At 44.0% G+C, this 23,232-nt stretch overlaps 1 protein-coding gene across 3 annotated transcripts in view; it reads right to left on the bottom strand.

Annotated features, from left to right (window-relative positions):
• Positions 1–1,464: 1,464 nt before the first annotated feature.
• ezrb (ezrin b) overlaps positions 1,465–23,232 on the bottom strand; it is a 97,554-nt gene continuing 75,786 nt past the window's right edge. For all 3 annotated transcript variants that reach the window (XM_085981536.1, XM_085981534.1, XM_085981535.1), the window contains 7 exons: positions 21,357–21,453; positions 11,410–11,573; positions 9,880–10,010; positions 7,277–7,437; positions 6,520–6,612; positions 3,792–4,040; positions 1,465–2,989 (listed from right to left, as the gene is read on the bottom strand). In XM_085981536.1, coding sequence (XP_085837662.1) covers positions 2,825–2,989; positions 3,792–4,040; positions 6,520–6,612; positions 7,277–7,437; positions 9,880–10,010; positions 11,410–11,573; positions 21,357–21,453 — 1,060 coding nt within the window. In that variant the 3' untranslated portion in view covers positions 1,465–2,824. The remainder of the gene's footprint in view (positions 2,990–3,791; positions 4,041–6,519; positions 6,613–7,276; positions 7,438–9,879; positions 10,011–11,409; positions 11,574–21,356; positions 21,454–23,232) is intronic.

Genomic DNA, 23,232 nt, shown 5'->3' with positions numbered 1-23,232 from the left:
GATGACCTCGCAGGACAGCCTTGAGGAGAGTTACTGGGGTGTGAAATCGACTGACTGCGATTCTTCTTCACTCTCCTCTGCCTCTTGTTCAACCAATGGCTGGGCAGGCTGCATTTCGTGGGTGTCTGAAATGAGGAAGGCACAAGTGTCGGGTTGTGGTGAGGGGAGGGCGGGAAAGCAAGAGCTGCAAGTTTACACCATGCGCAGCTTGTACATCAGAAGAGATTGTGGGAGGAGAGGGGGGGGGGGGGGGGGTTGTAAATTGAGGAAAACGCACAAGGATACCAGGCTCTTGTATTCCTTTCAGCCCTGCCCCTGCCAAGAATGGTCAGCAGTGTCTCCTCCATAGGGGTGAGGTGAAGCTTGGAATGGGAGGTTTGCCTCATGTTTGGTAGGTGAGGGATTTGGGGGATTGTGCATTGAGAAGTGCGTGAGGTTAGTGGTGCAGTTGGTAGGAGACTGCTTTTGAAGATGCATTCACTGACCTTGAGCGCTTGTCAGAGATCATGAAACTTTTTTGGGCACTGGAGCGACACTGCTGGCAGTGACCACATCGCCGATCTGGTCCCCCATCCTTCTTTCTGGAGAACTCTGGCCCCTGTGGGTAGAGGACCTCTCTTCCAGTGTTCACCCCCTGCACAAAGCTGGAGTGCTGCACGAGCCCTGGGTGCCCCTTCCCTGGCCTGTTGAGCTATGCGATAGCGCTGAAGGACTTTTACCATTTCTTTACGTTAGAAGGCAGTTCAGCTTTAAGAGCTGAAGACTGCCATTTTGGAATTTTTATATTCCCCACCAAAGAAGACAGTTGTGCTCTAAATGATTTTTTATTTTAGAAGCAATTCCCCTTGAAGAGCTCGAGACTACTTTTTAAAAATGACAGCCTTGCTTTAAGAAAAGGCTGCCTCGCTCCAGGGACACTACGCCCACGCTACATAGGGCCTCCTGCTGAGCGCACAGCCTGAAGCAGCTCGTTCCACACTGGGCTGTGCGCGCCAATCATTCAAATCAGTGGGTAGCACCAACAGTGGTGCTGCCTGCAATCTTTTTACAGGCTCAAGCAAACCTCGCCCTGCGCTGGCACCGCCTGTTTTTGGGCCTTATCAGATTTCTAGGGCAAAGTCTGCATCTAGCCCAACCCCCTCTAAGTGAGTCAGTGCAAAGACACAATTTTGTCCATTTTAGGGGTGTTAGAGATAATGACCAAATGCACCAACTTTACAGCAGTTACAGAATAGCCAACTGTGCAGCACTGTTCTACAGCACGGTAGTCGGATCAAGCTTGCCAGCTTTAAAGGAGGATGACCATATTTTGATGTAGTACTTAGTCTGGCCTCAGCCTAAAACAAATGGTGGAGAGCAAAAGTAATGTGCAATACATGGCAATGTTTTCAATGTGCACACTCTTCCAGAACATAAATGGAGGACTGATGGCAGGAGCAAGGTCAAGGGAGTAAATGCCCAAAATCATTGCCAAAATCTTTATTAGATGCAATTCAACATTGCAAAAAACATATTAGTACAAGACTTGCAAGTACAAAGTGCAGAATATAGATTAGAGGAGCAGAGCTGGCCATTTTGATAAGCACACCATTATGAAACAGTGTATGATAACAGTGTGACAGTTTTGCTTTGCTCATCAAGGTATGGAGAACATACAACGTTAAATTACAAACCCTTTACATCTGAGGATTCACAATGTCTAACTTAAAAGATTGGCATATTAAGTTGCAATAATTGTCTTTGTTAGTTGATCAGATTAAATACAGCACGAGATTTTGCTCTTGCCACTGAATTTTTACAAACATGCTTTATTCCTCATTTGGTCTAAAATAAAAAAAAATCTTTACAAATATATTCAGTTCTACAAAATAAAAAAATCAGATTTGCTTCAGTACCACACAAAACTAGCTTTTATTCAGTTATAGATAGTAACTTTGACATCTTAAAGTTTTGAAGCACAAATCTTGTAATAGCAAAAATATACAAAGCAGGAACCTTTTCCCCACAAGTTATTTATTTGTTGTTTTTTTTTTTTTTTAGTGAACTGTACTAGGTGATCATTGATAAATTGTGATTACATTAAAACCTATGGAAGTTCATAATTGGAGGTAATCTTCAGCAAGATGCAGAGAGGTGATAGTGTCTTAAGTGTTTCAATCATGTGCGTGCCATTGATCATTGTGTAGTCACTGTACAGTCTGCACATGCCCACTAATATTTGCTACATCTAATATGAATCCTCATCTGCAGAGTGGCGAGCACTATTCAAAATCATCTTTTCACATCGGTGACTATGGCTTGTGGCACAAAGTGATGCAATGGAGCAATTTGCTTTCAGTGAAAATCCTGTTCTCAAATTCATAATCTTGGCCATTTCAGCTATAATGTTAGGACATAGGCTAGTTTCCTTCCTTTTCCAAAAAAACACTTGTTCATTAACTATTTTTGGCACCAAACAATCATTTATGCACTGAAGCACATTATTTCAGACTGGTGGGTTTTCTTCAAGCACTGAAAAGCTTACAAAAATGCTTTAAAACAATTTCATGACCAACAATCTGGTTCATTGCTCAAGAATGAAGATATTCAAAAAAAATACTATTCAAAATGTGGACACTTTTTTTTTTTTAAATATAAAATTTAGACTTGGCAGAACCAAAGTGAAGAAAAAAAATAATTGAAGACTTCAGGCTGAGGGCCCACCCAGCCTCTCTATTCTAGAATCCAAGCTGGTTGCTCCAGTGATCACTGAGGAAAGTAAAATACTTCAAATAGTTTCTCATCCTGTGTAGAGCAATGCACAAGTACTGCCGTCAGTGAAATTTTACATAGATTCAAACTCATCCACCCTCTGCTTGGTGTTGCCTCGCCGGATCTGACGGAGTGTCTTATATTTGTCTTGTCCTTTTCGGACATTTTCCATGTGGATGATGTCGTTGGAAGTTTTCTTGCTTTCATCTCTGGCTTGCGCGAGCTCAGTACTCAATAACTGCATTTTGATGGGGAGGGATGGAAGAGAAGAACAATCGAATTAAAAAAAAGTCAACCCTCAACAAAAAAAACATGGCAATTAAAGCACAGGTAAAGCAATCATTGCATTTGATCCCAAATGTTTTTACCTCAACTAGTTTCTCTCTCAGCCTCCAATTTATCAGCGTACTTAAATTGTTTCCAATGGTTTTAAAATTTCCTTTTCACCAATCTTCTGGCTTCAATTTGAAGTAATCAACTGCATTTATCTGTCCATCCCATTTAGTATTTTGTATACCCGAGAAGGCCCCACCACATCTCCTTCAATCACCTTTCGAGACTATAAACCAGAGCTTCTTTAATTTAGCCCAGACTTTCCCCAGACAGGTCAACCCCCAGCAGAATATCTAGGCTAGCAATATATCCAGGTCATGCTGAAGCTTGAGCCTCTGAAGTCCACAAGTATGAAATGGGAAGCTCAGACTGCCAAACTTCTATCTTTCACTAGGATTTTATACAACAAGGACTCTACACAGGTTAGATTTCTACAAGAGGTAAAATAAAACTGAAATTTCTCTATCCAAGAATGTGCATTATTCTACCTTGACCAGTGTGCTGCACAATTACAGTTCCACAGTCCAAGCAACACAATAACCAAAAATACTTCATAGAATAATTGAGCATTTACTATACTTCTGACCTTCAGTCCTATATTTAACCAGTTATGCACATCAGCCCTAAAAAACAGCCCATACATTGAATATCCATTTCACATGGCATGCTGCCATTTATTATCCACCACAGCAAATACAACTCCTTACCATCAGTTGCTGCTGCACTCGTTCATTCTTCTCCGCTTCAGTCACACGATCTTCTTCATTTCTGTGATCCAAGATGCCTTCAGTTGCGAGATCAGCACTGTACATGGTATGATTCTCTTCATCTTCATGCTCATGCTCGTTCTCTTCTAGATGCTCATAGACTGGTGGAGGGGGTGGAGGAGCAGGGGCAGATAATACCATGTGCAGCTCCTCCTTTGTTTTCTCCAAATCATCCTGGACCATCCTTGCCTGAAGTGATTAATATGAAGGCTTAGTATACAGACTTCTTGATAAAATGCATCAAAAGTTAGATTCAATTAATCATCTAAAACATAGAAGTGGTTCAACGAAATAGCAGCCAATATATAGAGTGCGCGCGCGTGCGGGAAACAGTACTTACAAGGTTCGTGCCTCAGGATAATGAAAGGCACGCAGCCCCCGAATTTCCAAGAGGAGTCACCCTGCAAGTGCTAGGCCACAGAATCGGCCCCAGCATTAATTCTGCAGCTTTGTACTTAAATGCAATGGTGCTCACCGCACACCTCCCTACTCCTCCTAAACTTTGAGGAAGGACCAGATATGGTGGATGGAGTAATTCAAGCCAGTAAGAGTCAAACTCCCATTGAACAAGTATTGGATATAGCAGGATAAAATTAATATACACCCCTGCCTACCTGTACATTTTACTCATGCCAGCATTCAATGCTGTATTATGGGAAGGATGCAAGAAAATGCTCGAGACAAGGCTATCTCAGATCAGTGCGCTACTCCAAGCGATATAGAAGCTGCAATATTCTCACCACCAAAGTAATTGCTTGCATTCTTAGGTGAACTGCAAGACAGGGAAACAAAACTTTCCCTGACTGCAAAAATCAGGATCCATCAACAGTCTCTACATATGGGTCACACGATTGTTCCACTGCAAAAATATGGTTACCTGGGGAACCCTGGGCTGTGAATAGGTTCACCACGAGAGAACCCAAACCCCAGGCTGTGAATAGGTTCACCTCGAGGACCCAAACCGCAGGCTGGAATAGGTTCACCACGAGAGGACCTGAACCCCAGGCTGTGAATAGGTTCACCACGAGAGGACCCGAACCCCAGGCTGTGAATAGGTTCACCACGAGGACCCAAACCACGGCTGTGAATAGGTTCACGAGAGGACCTGAACCACAGCTGTGAATAGGTTCAGAGAGGGCCCGAACCACGGCTGTGAATAGGTTCACCACGAGGGGACCCAAACCACAGCTGTGAATAGGTTCACCATGAGAGGACCTGAACCCCAGGCTGGAATAGGTTCACCACGAGAGGACCTGAACCCCAGGCTGTGAATAGGCTCACCACGAGGACCCAAACCACGGCTGTGAATAGGTTCACGAGAGGACCTGAGCCACGGCTGTGAATAGGTTCAGAGAGGGCCCGAACCACGGCGGTGAATAGGTTCACCACGAGGGGACCTGAACCCCAGGCTGTGAATAGGTTCACCACGAGAGGGCCCGAACCCCAGGCTGTGAATAGGTTCACCACGAGAGGACCTGAACCCCGGCTGTGAATAGGTTGAATTAATCACCCTGGTGAGTTTCCACTAATTGCACCTGTTTGCAGGCCTTCAAAGAAGGCTCTTCAAATTAAGCTTTTTTAAATTTAGGTGCAAGGGCAGTATGAGGTACCTGTTAAAAGCTTTTAAATATTAAAAAAAATATTTAATTTACGTAGAAACTGACGGTTGTACACAGCATAGCTAGTAAATGTTTTTTTTTTTTTTTTTTTAATAAAAAGTCATTTTCAATTATTTAAAATCAGGTTTATACAGGTGGTGGACTAGACACGGATTAAAAATGCTTATTTTTTTGATAAATCCATCAGCTGTAATAATAAAACTGCACCAGTTTACCTCAAATACATCAAGGAATATATTTTAATGAAAAAAATAAAAAATTACATTCTAAAATGCTGCCCAATTGTGCTGGCTCATGGACAATTTTACATTTGTGATTATGCAAATAAGTTGGAGCGAAAATTTGAACTATAGATTGCCAGCCACGCCCAAAGCAGAAACTCTATTCCCAGTCAAGGACATGTTTTACAGATGTGGGATCCAGCTCACTTACTCAAAGACCACTGAATGGGCTAGTTTGAAAAGTAGGTCCAAAGGAAAATCTGAGTTTTGTGAAAATTAAAACATGGGAGTTTAATTAATTAGTAAAGGACACAAATGCACAAAGACATCATAGGTTGGTTTGGGAGGGCCTCATTTAAAAAGAAATCCTGCTGCAGATGGATCCGGATCGATCCGCGACAAGGGGTGAGCTGAATCATAAACCGCAGTGCACTTAGTGGAGGATGGCCTCGGTATGCGGACATATCACCTGCAGGTGTGTAGGGCACTTATGGTCAATGGCACTCGAGCATAATCCATCCAAACTCCACACAGCCCATAGCAACACATACTTTTTTGGTGGGTCTTGCATTCAGCAAGAGAGAGGTTGGTATAACACTCAGTGGGCTGCCTCCTCAACCACGCTCTGGCAGAGGCCCAGAGAAGGCAGCAGTATAACGTGGGCAGGAGTAGCAGAGGTGTCAAGCATAAAAAGCACCTTAAGATACTATTGCTGCAATTAGCTAAATCCCACAGATTTGACGAGGTCACATTAAAATAAATGCTTCCTTATTCCCAAGCAGGTCTTTCACATAAATATGGGCATTAACTACAGTAATAGGACCTCACCTGGTGTTGCCATTTATATGCCTCTTCCTCTTTGATTCTCCTGGCATCCTCTAGCTCTTCAATCCTGGCTGTATATTCAGATAACTCTGAAGACTGTTACAGAATAGAAAACCAAGTACATACATTGAGAATTATACTATATTACACAGATAAACAACCCATCCATTCTGGAAGTTTCATGAAATCAGTGCATATAGTTACAATATAATCTATGCTCATGACTTGCAGAAGGAAAATTCCAAACATTCTATGCATCCTTAAAGTAGTTTTTATATTCGAGAGCCAAGACATTTAACAACCGAAAGCATTATTGGTGTTTGACCCAGAACAGCTGGGCTTTGCCCATTTGGTTTTCCTTTTCCTCACTTCAATTCTAGGGCTTACCCAATTTTTGAACAATAGAATTCTGATTTATAAATTACAAAACACTTGAATGACAATCAACTATTTTCTAATAGCTAAAGATTTAATAAACATAATGCATGGCATTCTTCATACCAAATGAAATTTTAAATCAAAGCTCTCAAGCCATGTAAAGGCTCATCAACTCTCAAACTACTAAATGTCTCAAACCCAGGCCTATCCCCTACATGCCTTAAACTTAGTGTACATCTGCAGATACAGTACACATGATGCAGGGACTATGGAGATACAAGAATCTTTAATAAACCAACATCTTGTGCAGCTGAAAGTTTTAGTTACACCAATGAGGGAAGCCCCATTGCCTCAATTAAAGATAGGGCAAACTAGTTCTTACCAATTGCTCCTGGCTCTTCATTTGATCCTCAGCTTGTCTCTGCAACTCCTCCTTAGCTTGGAGGGCATCCAAGCGTTCAGCCTCTAGACGTTCAGCATCTTCTTGGGCTCTTTTCCTCTCTTCTTCTAGTTGAAGAGCTCGCTGCATCTGCTCAGCCAAGTCTAGGATCCAAGATAAAATAGAGCAATCATTGTCTCATCCTTGGTATGTTCATAGTGACCAATCAGCTCTGTATTAACATATCTAAAATAGCACGGAGACTGCCTCCTCCAGCAAGTCTCACTCCTCGGATCTGATCAGGTCCCAGCTCCAGTGTCAGGCTGCATTTCACTAACTGCAGCATCAAAGCAAACTGCTTCACACACTGTCCATGCAAGTTTTTCAGGATCAGGAAACATCAAAGCGGTGGCATGGGCATCAGTCGCTGGGAAGAATCTACAACATCTAATGCTCACTTTAAAACCAGAAGTGGAGGTCAACAGGTAGCCAAGGAGGATTGGACTGGAACTGAAATAACCCAGGCAGGCCTCAGTGGGCTGATTCTAGGAGGTGAATCAAAGCATGTGGCTTCTCACCCATTTATGTTTTTAAATGGTGAAAAGCTAGGAACTGTAGAGGAGCAATGAGCTTCAGGGGTCCAAGTACAGAAATCACAAAGCTAGTGGACAGGTATAAAAATTAATTAAAAAGGCTAATGGACTGTTTGCCTTCATCTCAAGGGGGCTGGAATACAAAAGGAGTGGGATTTATACTACAGTTATATAGAGCTCTGGTTAGACGGCATCTAGAGTACTGCGTTCAGTTTTGGGAAGTGCTGTCAAAGAAGCCCCTGTAGATAGTACACACTGCAACCATGGTGCACTGGTGGTGGATTTTTAAGATGGTGGATGGGCTGATGATCAAGTGCTTTGCCCTGGATGTGTTGAGCTTTTAAGAGTGTTGTTGCAGCTGCACCCATCCAGGCAAATGGAGAGTATTCCAGCACACTCCTGACTTGTGCTTTGTAGGTGGGAGCAGCACTGGGGGGAAGTCAGGAGATGAGCCACTCACCACAGAATACCCAGTCTCTGACTTGCTCTGTAGCCACAGTATATATGTGGCTGGTCCAGTTGAGTTGCTGGTCAATGGTGACCCCCAGGATGTTGATGACGGGGGATTCTGTGATGGTAATTACACTGACCGTCAAGGGGAGTTGGTTAGACACTTGTTGGATATTGCCATTGACTGGCACTTGTGGCATGAATGTTACTTGCCACTATTCAGCCAAGCTGGATGCTATCCAAGTCTTGCTGCATGCGGGCAACGACTGCTTCATTATCTGATGAATTATGAATGGAGCCAAACTCTGCAATCACCAGCGAACAGCCCGACTTCTGAATTTATGATGGGTGGAAGGTCATTGATGAAGCAGCTGAAGATAGTTCAGCCTAAAATGCTGCCCTGAGCAACTCCAGGTGATGACCTAGGGCAGAGATGATTGTGGTTTTTGGAGGCCAATCAACTTCCTTTGTGCTAGGTATGACTCCAGCCACTAGAGGCTTCCCCTGGTCTCTATTGACTTGGGGCTCCTTAGTGCCACAATTGCTCGAATGCTGCCTTGAGATCAAGGGCAGTCACTCTCACCTCACCAGGTGCATGCAACACCTCTCCTTAATGCAGAGTAATTACAGGATCATACTAGAATTACTGATTTACAAGACTACAAAATGGTGAAACAAGATATTTGTATATAGGCAATAGTGAAGATAGCAGTTCACAGGAAGTGGAGGTACAGTTCAGGAAATGGTTACCTGACCAAAGTTCCAGCACAATAATTTTTAAAGTACATTTTTGGGGGGGGGGGGGGGGCAGTGGTGGTGAGGGAAAGAGGAAAAAAAAAGGGGGGAATGGGAATGAGGAAGAGAAGGCTGAATCCATTCAAAGAAATATAAAAATCAGGTTTCAGCAAGAAATAGGAAAAACAAAATACTCTACATTAAGAGGGGTGCTACAAGCATACCCATTAGACGCCATGGAACAGCACTGCAGGGTGGCATCAACAGATAAAATTATGATTGGGCTTGAGACCTATAATTTTAAAGAGTAGGGCCAGTCTATGCTAGGTGTAGGTTTTACTTAGACTGGCCACAATACCTTAACACAGCTGCATCCAAATTAAATAGCAATTAAAAATAACCCAATTCAAGAGATGACTTGCAAGTACAATGAAGCTTTGCTTCTTCTGATCCCTGGAGCATTTCATTTCCCCCCCACCCCCTCAAAATAACACCTTTATTGCACATTCCACACTTAGAATATAAAGCATATTCATCTGCGAAAACCATAAGCACCAAAAGCTGGTTATAGCATGTACAACAATTCATTCAAATACCTAGTCAGAAATAACCTAACAGGAATGTAGTACAAGACAGCAGATAGCCTTTAGATATAATTTATAAAGCATGACACTCCCAATCATATAAGTTAGGTGTAGTGACTGACCTTGTGGTGGCCCATCCATAAAATCTAGTAAAGAACCAGACAAGCAGTCCCAATTTTTCCACATGCCCATTCTCTGGAGACTGGGCACAGTAGCAGGTAGAGTGCTGTGAATTTACCCTTACCCTTTTCAGCTTGCTTTGTCTGATCCTCATACTGTTTCAGCTTCAACATCAAATCTCGAGTTTCCTTCTCCATCTGCTCTTTCTCCTTCTCTATCGTTTCTCTCTTCTGCTTCTCTTGCTCCAGCTGTGCCCTGCACATAGAAAGGTTAAAGGTTTATGGTTCTAAAGTCAAGCTTGGTGTTACAGCCACTTTAAAATGTCAACGGTACATTTCCTCTTGTACCCAGGAGATAGGAATCACCATCTTCTGCTTGTATCTCCCTCCAATTCTTTGTCTTAATTTTCCACACTCCTCCTCTTCCCTCATATCTTTCACCAGCACTTGGCGATTTTGGGTCGAGATTAAATGGTTGCTCATTTGTACCAGTTTGAGTGTACAAAGCAAGACAGCATTGCTGCATTCAATGGCGACTGATGTGGCTCACATAAAATAAGTGATTTCCTCTTGCACATGGAAGAGGCTCAAATAGTTCCCAGTTGATGTGTTTAAAAAAAAGGGCTGTTACTCCATAGCTATATTAACCCCCACTTTCCTGAAAGAAAGCATTAAATGCAAGATGCAATTTCTTTACATCACTGCCCCTACTATTACAGGGCAGAATTTTAGCATGTTCAGGAAATAGTGACAAGGAGTGTTGAATAATCAAACTTTTAAATTCTTTACTGAAATCTAAATGATCATGAATTTAAAGTGCATTAATAGGGCTACTCATGCTCAACTTACAACTGCCCCGGTTGAGAGTTGATTGCACTTATCTATGACATTGTCAATAAACCAGGCCAGTGCACAATGGGAAGCTAATCTAGCAGAATTACACAATCAACTACTCACTCATTGAAAACACAACAGAAGGTTGGAGGATGGGCATCTTCTATATATAAAACAATTATAAAGTGCTGTAAAGCTAAATATTGCACAGCATTTAAAAATTAGCCTCTGACTAAATAATCGAGATTTATATCTGGGTTTTTAAGCCTGTAATGTGTTTACAAGTGGGAGAATTACTTCAAAAAATGCTGAAGAGCAGAGTTGGTCCTGAAGGAAAAGGAGCAGTGGAGGAAAGTGACACGAAGTGAAGAACAAACCTCAGGATGCCCCAAAGCATTCACAGCTAATGGATTACTTCTGAATTACAGTCATTGTTGTAATGTAGGAAACGCAGCAGTCAATTTGCACAAAGCCAGGTCCCACAAACAGCAAAGGGCTAAATGATCAAATACTCTGCTTCTGTTGGTGTTCGTTGAGGGTTAATTGTTGGCCAGGACACTTCACTCTTTAAATAGTGCCACGGGATATTTTATGTCTAGCTGAACAGGTAGCTGGGGCCTCAGTTTAATGTCTCATTGAAATATAGCACTTCAGAGAGTGCAGCACTCACTCAGCCTAGATTATGTGGTCAAGTTTCTGGAGTGGGTCTTGAACCCAACTCTGACTCAGGTAAGAGTGCAATCATTGAGTCAAGGGTGAAGTGAATTTACTTTCAATATGTGCAGCAAGTATGGGCGAAAACAATAGATTGGACCCCATACCTCTCTAGCTGTTTCTTGTGCTTCTCCTCTCGTGCCTGGGCCTTCATCTGCTGCACTTCGATGGTGTCAGGTTTCCGGCGCCTCATGTACAGCTCGTGATTGCCCATACACAGCTGCAAGATTCTCTTGTTTATTCTCAGCCGAGGAGCATAGAAAACAAAATCCTGTAGAACAGAGACAGTACATCTGAATATATCACATGAAATGCTGCCTTGTGCCAATATCTGGGTAGAATCGCAAGATTCTTACAGCACAGGACGCCATTCGGCCCAATCTGCCTGTGGCGGCTCTTTGAAAGAGTTGTCCAATTTAGTCCCACAGCCCAGCTCTCCCCCCCCCCCCAAAACCCTGAAAATGAGTCCTCTTCAAGTACATGTCCAATTGCCTTGTGGAGGTTATGGATTTGGATTCCACCATCAAATTCAAACAAATGAATAAGAAATATGTACAAATAGGCAACCCCCAAACAAGTCATCTAGTTAGTGCATTCCAGAACTTAACTCGTGTGTGAAAAGAATTCTCATTCCCCTTCTAGTTCTTTTGCTGATTATTTTAAATCTGACCCCTTTGGTTACTGACCCACTTGCCACTGGAAACAGTTTCTCCTCACTTGCTTTATCAAAACCCCTCAATTTTGAATACCTGTATTAGCTCTCCCTTAACCCGCTCTGCTCCGAGAACAATGACAGCTTCTCCAATCTCTCCATATAACAGAAGTCCCTCATCTCATCCTGGTAAATCTCCTCTGTACCGTCTCAAAGGCCTTGACATCCTTCCTAAGTGTGGTGTCGAGAATTGTACACAATACTCCAGCTGAGCCCTAACCAGTGGTTTGTAAAGGTTTAGCATGACTCTTGTTTTGTATTCAATGCCCCTATTTATAAAGCCAAGTATCCCATACGCCTTCTTAACTGCCTTATCAACTTGCCTTGCCACCTTCAAAGATTCTTGAATATGCACCCCCAGGTCCCTCTGCTCTGGCATCCCCTTCAAAATAGCACCATTGTCCGCATGCCCAATACAAGACTCCCAAAACAAGCGCTCTATTCGGAGCTCCGGCACGGCAAGAGAGCCCCAGGTGGGCAGAGGAAATGCTTCAAGGACACCCTCAAAGCCTCCTTGAAAAAGTGTAACATCCCCACCGACACCTGGGAATCCCTGGCCCAAGACCGCACAAAGTGGAGGAGAAGCATCCGGGAAGGCGCCGAACACCGAGTCTCTTCGCCGGGAGCAAGCGGAAGCCAAGCGCAGGCAGCGCACGTCAACCCAAGCACCCCACCCACCCGCCCCTTCAACCACCATCTGCCCCACCTGTGACAGAGACTGTAGGTCCCACATTGGACTAATCAGTCACATGCGAGCTCATTGTGGAAGCAAGTCATCCTCGGTTCCGAGGGACTGCCTAAGAAGATTTAGATTATACTGCCTCTCCATGTTGTTGTTTCTCCTCCGAAGTGCATCACTTATCTGCATTAAATTACATGCACCATGTGTCTGCCCATTTCACCAGTCTGCCTCCTATCCCGTAGCAAATTACGTACGCAAGTTACCACCATCCTCTAATATCATAAATGCTTCTATTTTCTGAATGTCGGTTAGGAGATACTTTATCAAAAGGCATTTGAAAGTTAATATATACACCATCTACTGCACTATCTTCCTCAACCCTGTTACTTCATCAGAAAAACTCAAGTCAGGCACAACTTGCTTTTAACAAATCCATGCTGGCTAGCCCTTATTAACCCATGCTTCTCCAAGTGAATTAATTTTGTCCTCGACAATGATCTCTAACAATGTTCCCTCCTCTCCCACCAAACCCCCCCCCCCTCCACAAACCAATTTTTGTGGGTGCGTGGCCCCTTTAAGGGGCTGTGCAGCCCATTCACAGTTTCGCACCTGCACAAAACTGGTCCCGGGCTGCGCGGGACTAGCAGTGAGCTGCGCAGCTTATAGCGAACATTGGTCTCCAGCAGCTTTTCCACCACTGAGACTCATTGGCTAGTTTATCCGTCTTTTTGACCAGGGGTGTAACATTTGCAATCCTCTAAGTCCTCTGGCACCACTCCCATATCAAAAGGAGGATTGAAAGATAGTCCGAGCTTCTGCTATCTCCACCCTGGCTTCCCTCAGCAACCTAGGATGCATCCCATCAGGATCAAGTGACGTGGTAACTTTGAGCAACACTATTCAGCACCTCCTTTCTATCTATTTATCCCATCCAATATCTCTACTCCCCCCTCCTCGGCTACATTAACTTCATCCCCTTCTTTTGTGAAGCCAGATGCAAAGTACTGATTCAGTTTCTGTCATTCCCTCTGCCTCCACAAGAAAATTTTCCTTTTTGTCCCTAATCAGCCCCACCATTCTTTTAACTATCCTTTTACTTTTTATATGTTTATAAAACACTTTTGGGTTCCCTTTTATATTACCTACTAATCTTCTAATACTCTCTCTATGCCCTTCTTGTATCCATTTTAAATTTCCCCCTGCCCTCATTGTATTAAGTACCTGACATTTGTAATAAACCTCAGTTTTATTTTAACCCCATTTCCTGTGTCATCCAGAGTGCTAGCTTTAGATGCTCATCTTTCCTCCTTATGGGAATATGCTTGATTTGTACCTGAACTATCTCCACCTTGAAGGCCTGCCATTGCTCATTTCCTGTTTCTCTGGTCAATCTTTGTTTCCAGTCCACCTGTGCTAGATCTCTTCAAAATCACCGAAATTGTTTCTCTTCCAATTGGGTATTTTCACCATTGATTTTTCTTTGTCCCTTTCCATAATTACTTTAAACCTAATTAGAATATGATTATTACCCAGATGTTCTCCCACTGAAACATATTTGGGTAATTGAAGTCCCTATTACTGCTCTATTATTTTTACATTAGATTTGCTCCTCTATCTCCTCACTATTTGAGGGTTTATCTGCTACAGTATGTACTAACTCAACACTGGAGGGCAGAAGATGCTTTGTAGGTTGCCAAGGAGCAGTATCTTTTCCATTATACACGTACTATATAAAATGGTGCTGCAAATTAAATATTGCACAGCTTTCACAGTGCGATTGCATCACTAAAGCACTCCGACAAACCAACACCTTGGCCGTGATGGGCACAACTTCTGGCCTCATTTTAGATACTGTGGAAAAACAAACTTCTATACAGTTCAGAAGACATTAGAATCAGCATTAAAACATGAAAGCACAGGAGGTCATTCTGCCTATTGTGCGCTAGAACAATCCAGAACTAATCCCAGGAAAGAGACAGAAATATTCCAAAAAACAGAATGTATGTTGTAAAAAGGATTTTTCATTGAGGAACAAATCAGTTCAGTGTGCTTAAAAGACCTTTTCACTCCTCTGACTGCATAATCCAATATTGATTTACAATACAATACTGCACCGACTCCATAGCAATGACTAAAGTCATGAGGTGTGACTCACTGCAAAAGCGAACAGTCTAGGGTGAGTCATGTGTACAGTTTGGAAGCAATGTTTGGTTATTAGAGACTACATACTGCACTGATCTACTGGAAGCTTTGATAACATTGTCCATTTAACAGCAGAAAAGAGAGGTATTAAATATTTATCTTCAGGCTTCAATTGTTATTGTATCCAAAAAAGAAAGTGGAAAAATGACTTGTGGGTATTGAAAATTCCTGAACTTGACTTTTTTTTTGTGGGAGGGGGGTTGAGAGAAAGAGCACCAAAGACAGACAGACAGGTTTTGGGGGGTGGGAAGAGAAGCAGTATAGCACCTTTCACAACCTCAGAACATCCCAAAGTAGTACTTTTGAAATGTAGTCACTGTTGTAACATAAGAAACGCAGCAGCCAATTTGTGCAAAGCAGGATTCCACAAACAGCAATGTGATAACGACCAGAGAATCTGTTTTTGTGATGTTGATTGAGGGAAAAATATTGGCCAGAACACCAGGGTGAACTCCCCAGTTGTTCTTCGAAATAATGTCATGGGATTTTTTTTACGTCCACCTGAAAGGGCAGATGATCTGTTTAATGTCTCATCTGAAAGACAGCAACTCCGACAGTGCAGCACTCCCTCAGTGCTGTACTTCCAGCCCAGATTTTGGGGGTGAAATTCGATTAGGCCCAAAACCAGACACGGGGAGCCGCGTCCAAAGTGGTGCAAGCAGCACGCAAAATTCACTGCCTGCTCATTTACATGATTGGAACGTTGAGCTCAGCGCTAAACACGCTGCTGGTTGGCTTAGCGCTCAAGAGGGGGGCCAATATCAGGTGCAGTCTATTGAACAATAAAAATTTGCCTAGGCTCTCAGCACTACTTAAAGGGGAGATGCTTTGTTGCAGGAGCACCTCATTGTCACTCTGCATGCAGCCATGGCTCAACAGAGAAGAGGGGGCAAGGAGGTTCGCAGATGCAGGTGGCCTTGGTCCTGGGGGTGTACAGAAGATGACAGGCCCTCTACCTGCAGGGGGGCAGGAGGCCTTCCAGGCAGCAAGCAAGGCGGCAGTGGGAGGAGATAGCAGAAGCAGTCAGTGCCGCATGTGGTGCCCCCATGACCTGGACCCAATGTCGCAAGAAGTTTGACCGCACGAGTGGTCATGAGTGAATGCCTCTTCAACTGCACCACTAGCCTCACACTGCTCAATGCACCATACCCCCATCACTAATCTCTAGCAATCATGACTCATACCTCACCCTTAATTGCTGCAATCCTCACACCCACATCTCACACCTTGCGCACACTGCCAGCTACTCACCGTGACAGCCGCATCACCGAAGCACCTTGCACCAGTCACTGACACTTCCCTTCCCTTTCTCTTGCAGGCCAAGGTGGCACATAACAGGCGTGAGCAGCAGCAGACAGGTGGAGGGGGAAGCACATCTTCAGAACCTCACTGTGCTGGGGGAGACGATGTGGAGATAATTGGAGGGGCAGTCACCGAGGTGGAGGCAAGCGGAGAGATTGAAAGCATTGCTGATGATGGTTTGCTCATACCTAATCCTTCTTTTCACATTCCAATTCCCCCCCATCCCACAATCTCTTCACACTTACAAGCTGCTGATGGTGTAAGCTTGTAATCTTACTTATCCCCCAGCTTCCCTCACCACAACTCAATCCTTGCACTTTTCTCCTTTTTGATACACAAGAACTGCCAGCAGCCCAGCCTGACCCCGATGCAGTAAAGGAGAAGAATGAAGAAGAGGCACCGTTATTCGATGTGACACTCCCAGGCACCAGCTCAGAAAATGGCACTGCACGAACTTGAGGGTAGTATAGAGGCGGAATCTGCACGTGGAGAGTCACCAGGCACGAGTGGGCTGCAGCCAGGCCAGGGGGAAAGAGCTCAGGAACCAGCTTCCCAGAGGGCGAGTTCATGTACGAGTTCTGCTGCAGAGAACTCAGATGATGAATTCGATGGGGCAGTCTACAGAGGAAGGGTAATGGGCATGCAATGGCAGGCCTGCCAGAGAGCCTCTCATCAGTGTCAAGGAGCATGGAGAAGTCCAGCTCCAACATTGCACAGGGCTTTGCGCAGAGGTTGGAGCCCATGATTTCCAGGATGGAATCGATGAGCAACTCCAGCAGAACACTTTGGATCCAACCATGATGCTGGGTGTGATGGGCGATGTTGCAACTTCTATTGCAGCACAAGCAGAAGCGACCTAACGTCCAAGTGCTGCCACACACAAGCTCAGACTGCTGCCATTGTGGCTGGGTTTACCAGTGTGAAGGGGCTTGTAGGGTTTCACAGCAGTCCAGCAATCTGTCCTCCAACAGACTGCTAGGAATGTGGAGGCACCACCCTGGGGGGGGGGGGGGGTGGTGGTGGGGGGAGAAAGAGTGGCAGTGGGTCTGTGGAGCAAGAACCTGTGTCCTTTCATGATGACCGCATTCCTACTCCCACCACTGCCACTCTGCCTGTGCCCTTGCTGCTGCTTCCGCCCATGGGAAGGTGGTGCAGTCTACAGCCAGGCCTTCTAGGCCCAGAGCTGCTTGAGGTCAGCCTGAAAGGCCACCTGCAGCTTCCCCCACAATTTGTCAGCAACTACTGGGGTAAAACTGTAGGAGCACCAGAGTAGGCAAAGGAACATGACTGACAGACACAAAGGGCATGCACAAGGGTGGTTAGTTGACTTTGTTACGTAGTTTTCAATTGATTAATTTATAAATTGGAATGCTCGTTTTGTGGTGGCTCTCATTTCAGCTTTGTGCCCAAGAGGACACGATGACTTTCTGTGGCAGAGGGATGGGAAGGTGGGGAGTAACAGGGATCTGGGGTTTCATTCAGGGGAAGTGGATTCTGACGAGGTGTTCACTGACAGCCCATCCGGAACAGGGATCTGCTGCATGCCTCCTCCCTTCCTCCTTCTGAGGTGGTCATGGAAACTGTGGTAGCAAGGGCGGTCATGACGACCAAGTTGTGCAGCGTGCAGCAGACCACCATGAAATGGGACTGGCGCAGGATGAAGGCATCATGACAGCTGCCAGGATACTACTGGGCATTCACCATCATGATGTGCTGGGCCTGGCCACACACCAACTGCACATTAAATATGAGTGGTAGCCTTTGCAGTTGATGTACATCTTAGGATTGTTAAGCAGCGCTCAAAGCCATGTGCGCAGTTGATGGCAACCTGCAACATGGGGGAGGACAGATATCCTGACACAAGCACATGCATGCTCCTCCTGCTTCTCTCTACTCCAGGAGAAGGGACTACATTGACCTCTCTGAACAGAGAGCCTCCATGACCACCCAGATGCAGCAATGGATGGCAAACTGGGAGATGTTAGCTAGGTCTCCTACTCTAGACCAAGGATCTGGTGGGGAAAAAAAATTCAGGGCCAGTGTCACCGAGGGCCACTGGCAGAGCTGTCGTCACCCTGCTCCGAGGCTGCAGGTCGTGGTAGAGTTCAGTGACCACCTCCTTGGTGACGCAGAGCCTCTGTATACACTGCCAGGAGGCTTAAATGCAGGTCGGAGAAGTGCTCTCGGAAGACCCTAGATGGAGAAGGCCTCCTGCCAAAAGCCCTCCTGCCCCTCCCTCTGAGCATCTTGTCTTTTCCGCGGTCTCTGCTCCATTGTCCGGTCATACTAGAGTGCGAGGGTGACTGCAAGTACAGCCCCCACGACGGAGCAAGTGGTCTGAGCAGAACCCATGAATCAGAAGCAAGGCATTCTCTGCTTGCAGCACCATTCCCCATCACCTCATCAACTTTAAATAACTGTAGAAAACTCAGTTGCACAAACAGAGAGCCAGGAGAAATTAAAGCAAGTCAGCTGCATGTTGTTGATGATCCCTTTAAATTCTGCTGGTGGGGGGGTCCCTCATGCAGCTGATTGTGTTTTGGAGAGGGCAACAGTTGTGCTGCTGGCCTGCCCAAAATGACAGCTGCCACGGGACATGCTAAAGTGGGCAGAAGCAAGGCAGCTGCCACTTTTTACTGAATCTGACTTTAAAAGCTGGCGCTAGGGTGCCAAATTTCACAGCCTGTGTGTTTAAGTTTCTGGAGTGGGACTTGAACACTCAACCTTGAGATTCAGAGGCGAGCGTGCTACCAATTGAGCCACGGCTGAAAAAGAGCAAGAGAAACAGAGCGAGAAAGAGGCAGAGAGGCAGACGTTAACAAAAAGCTCTCAATCTACAATTTAAAATTAATTGACCCAGCATCAACTGCCGTTCGTAGAAGAGAGTCCCAAATTTCTACCACCCTTTGTAGAAGGGTTTCAGAATTTCACTCCTGAAAAGGGCTGGCTCTAATTTTTTTAGACTAAGCCCCCTAGTCCTAGATTCCCCAACCAGTGGAAATAGTTTCTCTATCTACCCTATCTGTTCACCTTAATATCCTGAAAATTTCGATCGGATCACCCCTTAAATCTTCCAAATTCCAGGGAATACAATTCTAGTTTGTGTAATCCCTCCTCATAATTTAACCCTCTCTGTGGGCAGCAAGAGACACCGAGAGGGAACAGAGACACAGAGAAGGCGAACTGCAAAGCAGTGGTCACAGAACCTATTATGCAGATATGTAGTTACATGTGTCACAATGCAAGTTGTAGCAGAGTGCCCAAACATCACCTGGGCTACTTAGTTTATACCGAGCCCCTGCAGGCAGATATCAAGTTGGCATTAGTTTGGATCTATTTCCAGCTGCGATACAAACAGATTTTCATGCTTAGAATTAGTAAAGTTATTTTAATTTATTTTTGGCTTCACTAATCCAAGATTGAAGTAAAAGGGAAGTCGTGGCTCAGTGGTAGCACTCTCACCTGAGTCAGAAGGTTGTGGGCTCAAGCCCCACTCCAGACACTTGAGCACAAGCTAGGCTGGCATTTTAGTGCAGCACTGTCGGAGGTGCCATTCTTCAGATGAGAGGTTTGACCGAGGCCCCATCTGACCCCTCAGGTGGATGTAAAATAGCCCATGGCACTATTCGAAGAAGTGCAGGGAGTTCTCTTGGTGTTGTGCCCAATATTGATCCCTCAACCAGCATCACAAACAAATTATCTGGTCATTTATTTCATTGTCGTTTGTGGGACCTTGCTGTGTATGAATTGGCTGCCGCATTTTCTGAAGTACTTCATTGGCTGGAAGGTACTTTGGGAAGTTCAGAGATCGTGAAAGGCCCTATATAAACACAAGCTCTTTATTTTTTTATAAATATTAAGGTTTAAAACAACTTCACATACAGCACAGCCACTGCTAATTGCTCCATCTTGCAGACTCCTGGCTAGTGAAAATCTAGATCAACCCAGCTGACCAACTGCTACACTGTTAGACACAGTTAGAGGAACATCACTAACTATCAAAATAATACGAAACATCAACACCGACTGAAATAAGGGGATGCCCAGAAATCATCAACCATGAATAATTAGATGTTAGTGTATGACTGGTGCCCAATGAGGGTGGTCTGTCTATTCAATTTTCAAATTATGTAGGCTCCAATTCAACATCGATGGCATTGGTAGGAATCTTGTGTTATGCATGCCATTGCTGATTTTCCCCCCGTGTGTTCCAGTGGCACAATGTAACAGACAGTGAATGGAAGAACCAGATACAGGCACACCCCGCCCGTCACTTTCACACAGCACTTCCATGAAAGTACACACAGGGTGGCACTTTATATCAAGAGCTCTTTACTTTATCACTTGCCGATTCCTCATTTTCTACTCACCAACACTAGTAACATACATACTCTACTGTCCTCCTATATGATAACCTGCATACTGATTGTGGGACATATGCTACTGATTGTGGGACATATGCTAAACAGCATGTAGATGACAAGATCAGTGCAAAATTTTAAATGATGGAGGAGCTGATAGGGCACTCCGGTCTTGACTACAAGTAGTCTTTGGGGTTGGTCAGTACAAAACAGCACAAAAGTACCCCTTTCACTCAATATACTTCACGTTTGGCATCACTGCAGTGTACAAGACCGTGCTGCATGGGCAAACCTAGTGCAAATAGGGCATCCGAATCTTTATACTCAGGCCAGGTTACCCTTCATAAAAGCAGCTTTACAGATTATCTCAAAAGTAGCCAGAGTAATCTGGATTAGCCAAGTACTTGCTGCAGTCTAGCCTTTGACTAATGCAGAAATAGGTATGTTCTATTTGATAGAACTGTGCTGAGCTGTGCACTGGATTCCCAGGCCGAGGAGCACTCTCCCTTACATTTTATTACAAGACATTTACCTAGTGTGTGAAGAGTGAGACACACTTAATTAGTATTGTAGCAAAATGAATTTAATGCCAAGAAGGTGCTGCTTTTGAAGTACCAACATAGAACAAAACAGCAACATTCAGCTGAAAACTAAAAAGTGTCAATCCTATTAAACTGTCTTTTGAAATGCACATGAAATCCAAGTGCTGATTCATAAAAACAGGCATATTTTTTTCCTAAAAGTTTAGAACTTTCAAAATGGATCAGAAAGATAATCCCAAGTGGATGAACTCACCGGTGCCTTCTTGTCAATGGGTTTGATGACAAATTTCTTGTCATTGAAGGAGATATTGCGGATTTCACTCCACGGGAAACCAATCTTGGGCGTTAGTCTAAGATTTAAAAGACAACTTTAATTCCCAGCCTGGCTTAAACTAAAATAACCATTTCATTCCATACATACAAAAATCAACAACTGCCCACTCATTACTTTGCACCTAGACCCATTATTTATCAGAGGCGCATCTTTGGTACACAATATTGGGGGAAATGAGTAAATTAAACAAATATTAATTCCTCTAATTTATGGTATTAGAAACACAAGTTATTTCATCTCGGGATTGTTATTTTTAACCTTTTTAAAAGTTAAATTCTGAGATTCATGACCACCAAGTTAGGTCACAAAACCCAAATCAGAAAAAGTAGCATATAAAAAAAGGACACGAGAGACTAACCATGCAAGTACTGCACAAAGATTGGGCTAAAAAAAAATCAGGAATGACTGATTTTAATTATACAACTGAACCCACTTTGGGTTCCATTACTCAACAATATTCCATTACTGACTTAAAAAAAAAAAAACACATAATACTGTACACCTACTGGAGTCTTTGCATCCCATCAAAGTCTCTGCACCAATGAATAAGTTATTTCCAGCTCACCAGATAAGAAACAAATCTGTGCATTGTAGTTAATTAACTCATACCATTTTACAAACTGTAGTTTGGAGGAGAAAAACTATTTTGCAACTTTCTGGATCCACATGACAGGCAATTCTAAATGGCGAGTAGCTAGGAACTGGATGAGCAGAGATTTTTAAGGGTCCAAGTACAGAAATCACTAAAAGTTAGTGGACAGGCACAAAAAATAATGAAAAAGGCTAATGAATGTTAGCCTTTACCTCAAGGGGGCTGGAATACAAAGGGGTGGCAGTTATGTTAAGTTATATAAAGCTCTGGTTAAACCCCACCTGGAGTACGGCACTCAGTTCTGGGCACTGCACCTCAGGAAGGCTAGATTTGCCTTGGAAGGGGTGCTGCAGATTCACCAGAATGATACCAGGCTAAAAGGGTTAAATTATGACAGGTTACATAGATGAGGTTTTCATTCCCTGGAGTAAAGAAGATGAAGGGTGACCTAATTGAGGTGCTTATGATTAAAGGAATTGATAGGGTAGATAGAGAAAAACTATTTCCTCTGGTGGGAGAGTCCAGACAAGGGGGCATAACTAAAATTAGAGTGAGGCCATTCGGGGGTGATGTTAGGAAGCACCTCTTCACACAAAGGGTAGTGGAAATCTGGAACTCCCTCCCCCAAAAAGCTGTTGCAGCTTGGTCAATCGAAAATTTCAAAACAGATTTATATATATTTGTAAGCCAAGGGTCCTCTATAGGCATATCAACAGTAAAAGGCTTGGCAGAGGAGCTGTTTAGGAACCAATATGGAGATCTATTGGTGAAAGCATGGCAGAGGGCCTAAATGAATACTTTGCATCGATGTTTACCAAGGAAGAGGACTTCGCCAAAGCTATGGTAAACAAGGAGGGTGCCAGGATACTGAATGAGATAAAGAGATAGAGGAGGTACTAGAAAGGCTGCCAGTATTTACAGTGAATAAGTCACCTGGTCCGGATGGGATGCAGCTAGGTTGCCGAGGGAAGCAAGGGTAGAAATTGCGGAGGTGCTGACTACAATCTTCCAATCCTCCTTGGATACAGGGGTGGTGCCAGAGGACTGGAGGATTGTAAATGTTACACCCTTGTTCTAAAAAGGGGAGAAGGATAAAGCTGGCAATTACAGGCCAGTCAGTTTAACGTCGGTGGTGGGGAAGCTTTTAGAAACAATAATCTGGGAGAACATTAATAGCCACTTGGACAAGCATAGACTAATAAA

This window comes from Somniosus microcephalus, chromosome 3 (assembly GCF_052327205.1).
Source record: "Somniosus microcephalus isolate GS21.2 chromosome 3, FLI_Smic_1.0, whole genome shotgun sequence".
Classification (NCBI taxonomy): domain Eukaryota; kingdom Metazoa; phylum Chordata; class Chondrichthyes; order Squaliformes; family Somniosidae; genus Somniosus; species Somniosus microcephalus.
This window is presented reverse-complemented; position numbering and strand designations above follow the sequence as displayed.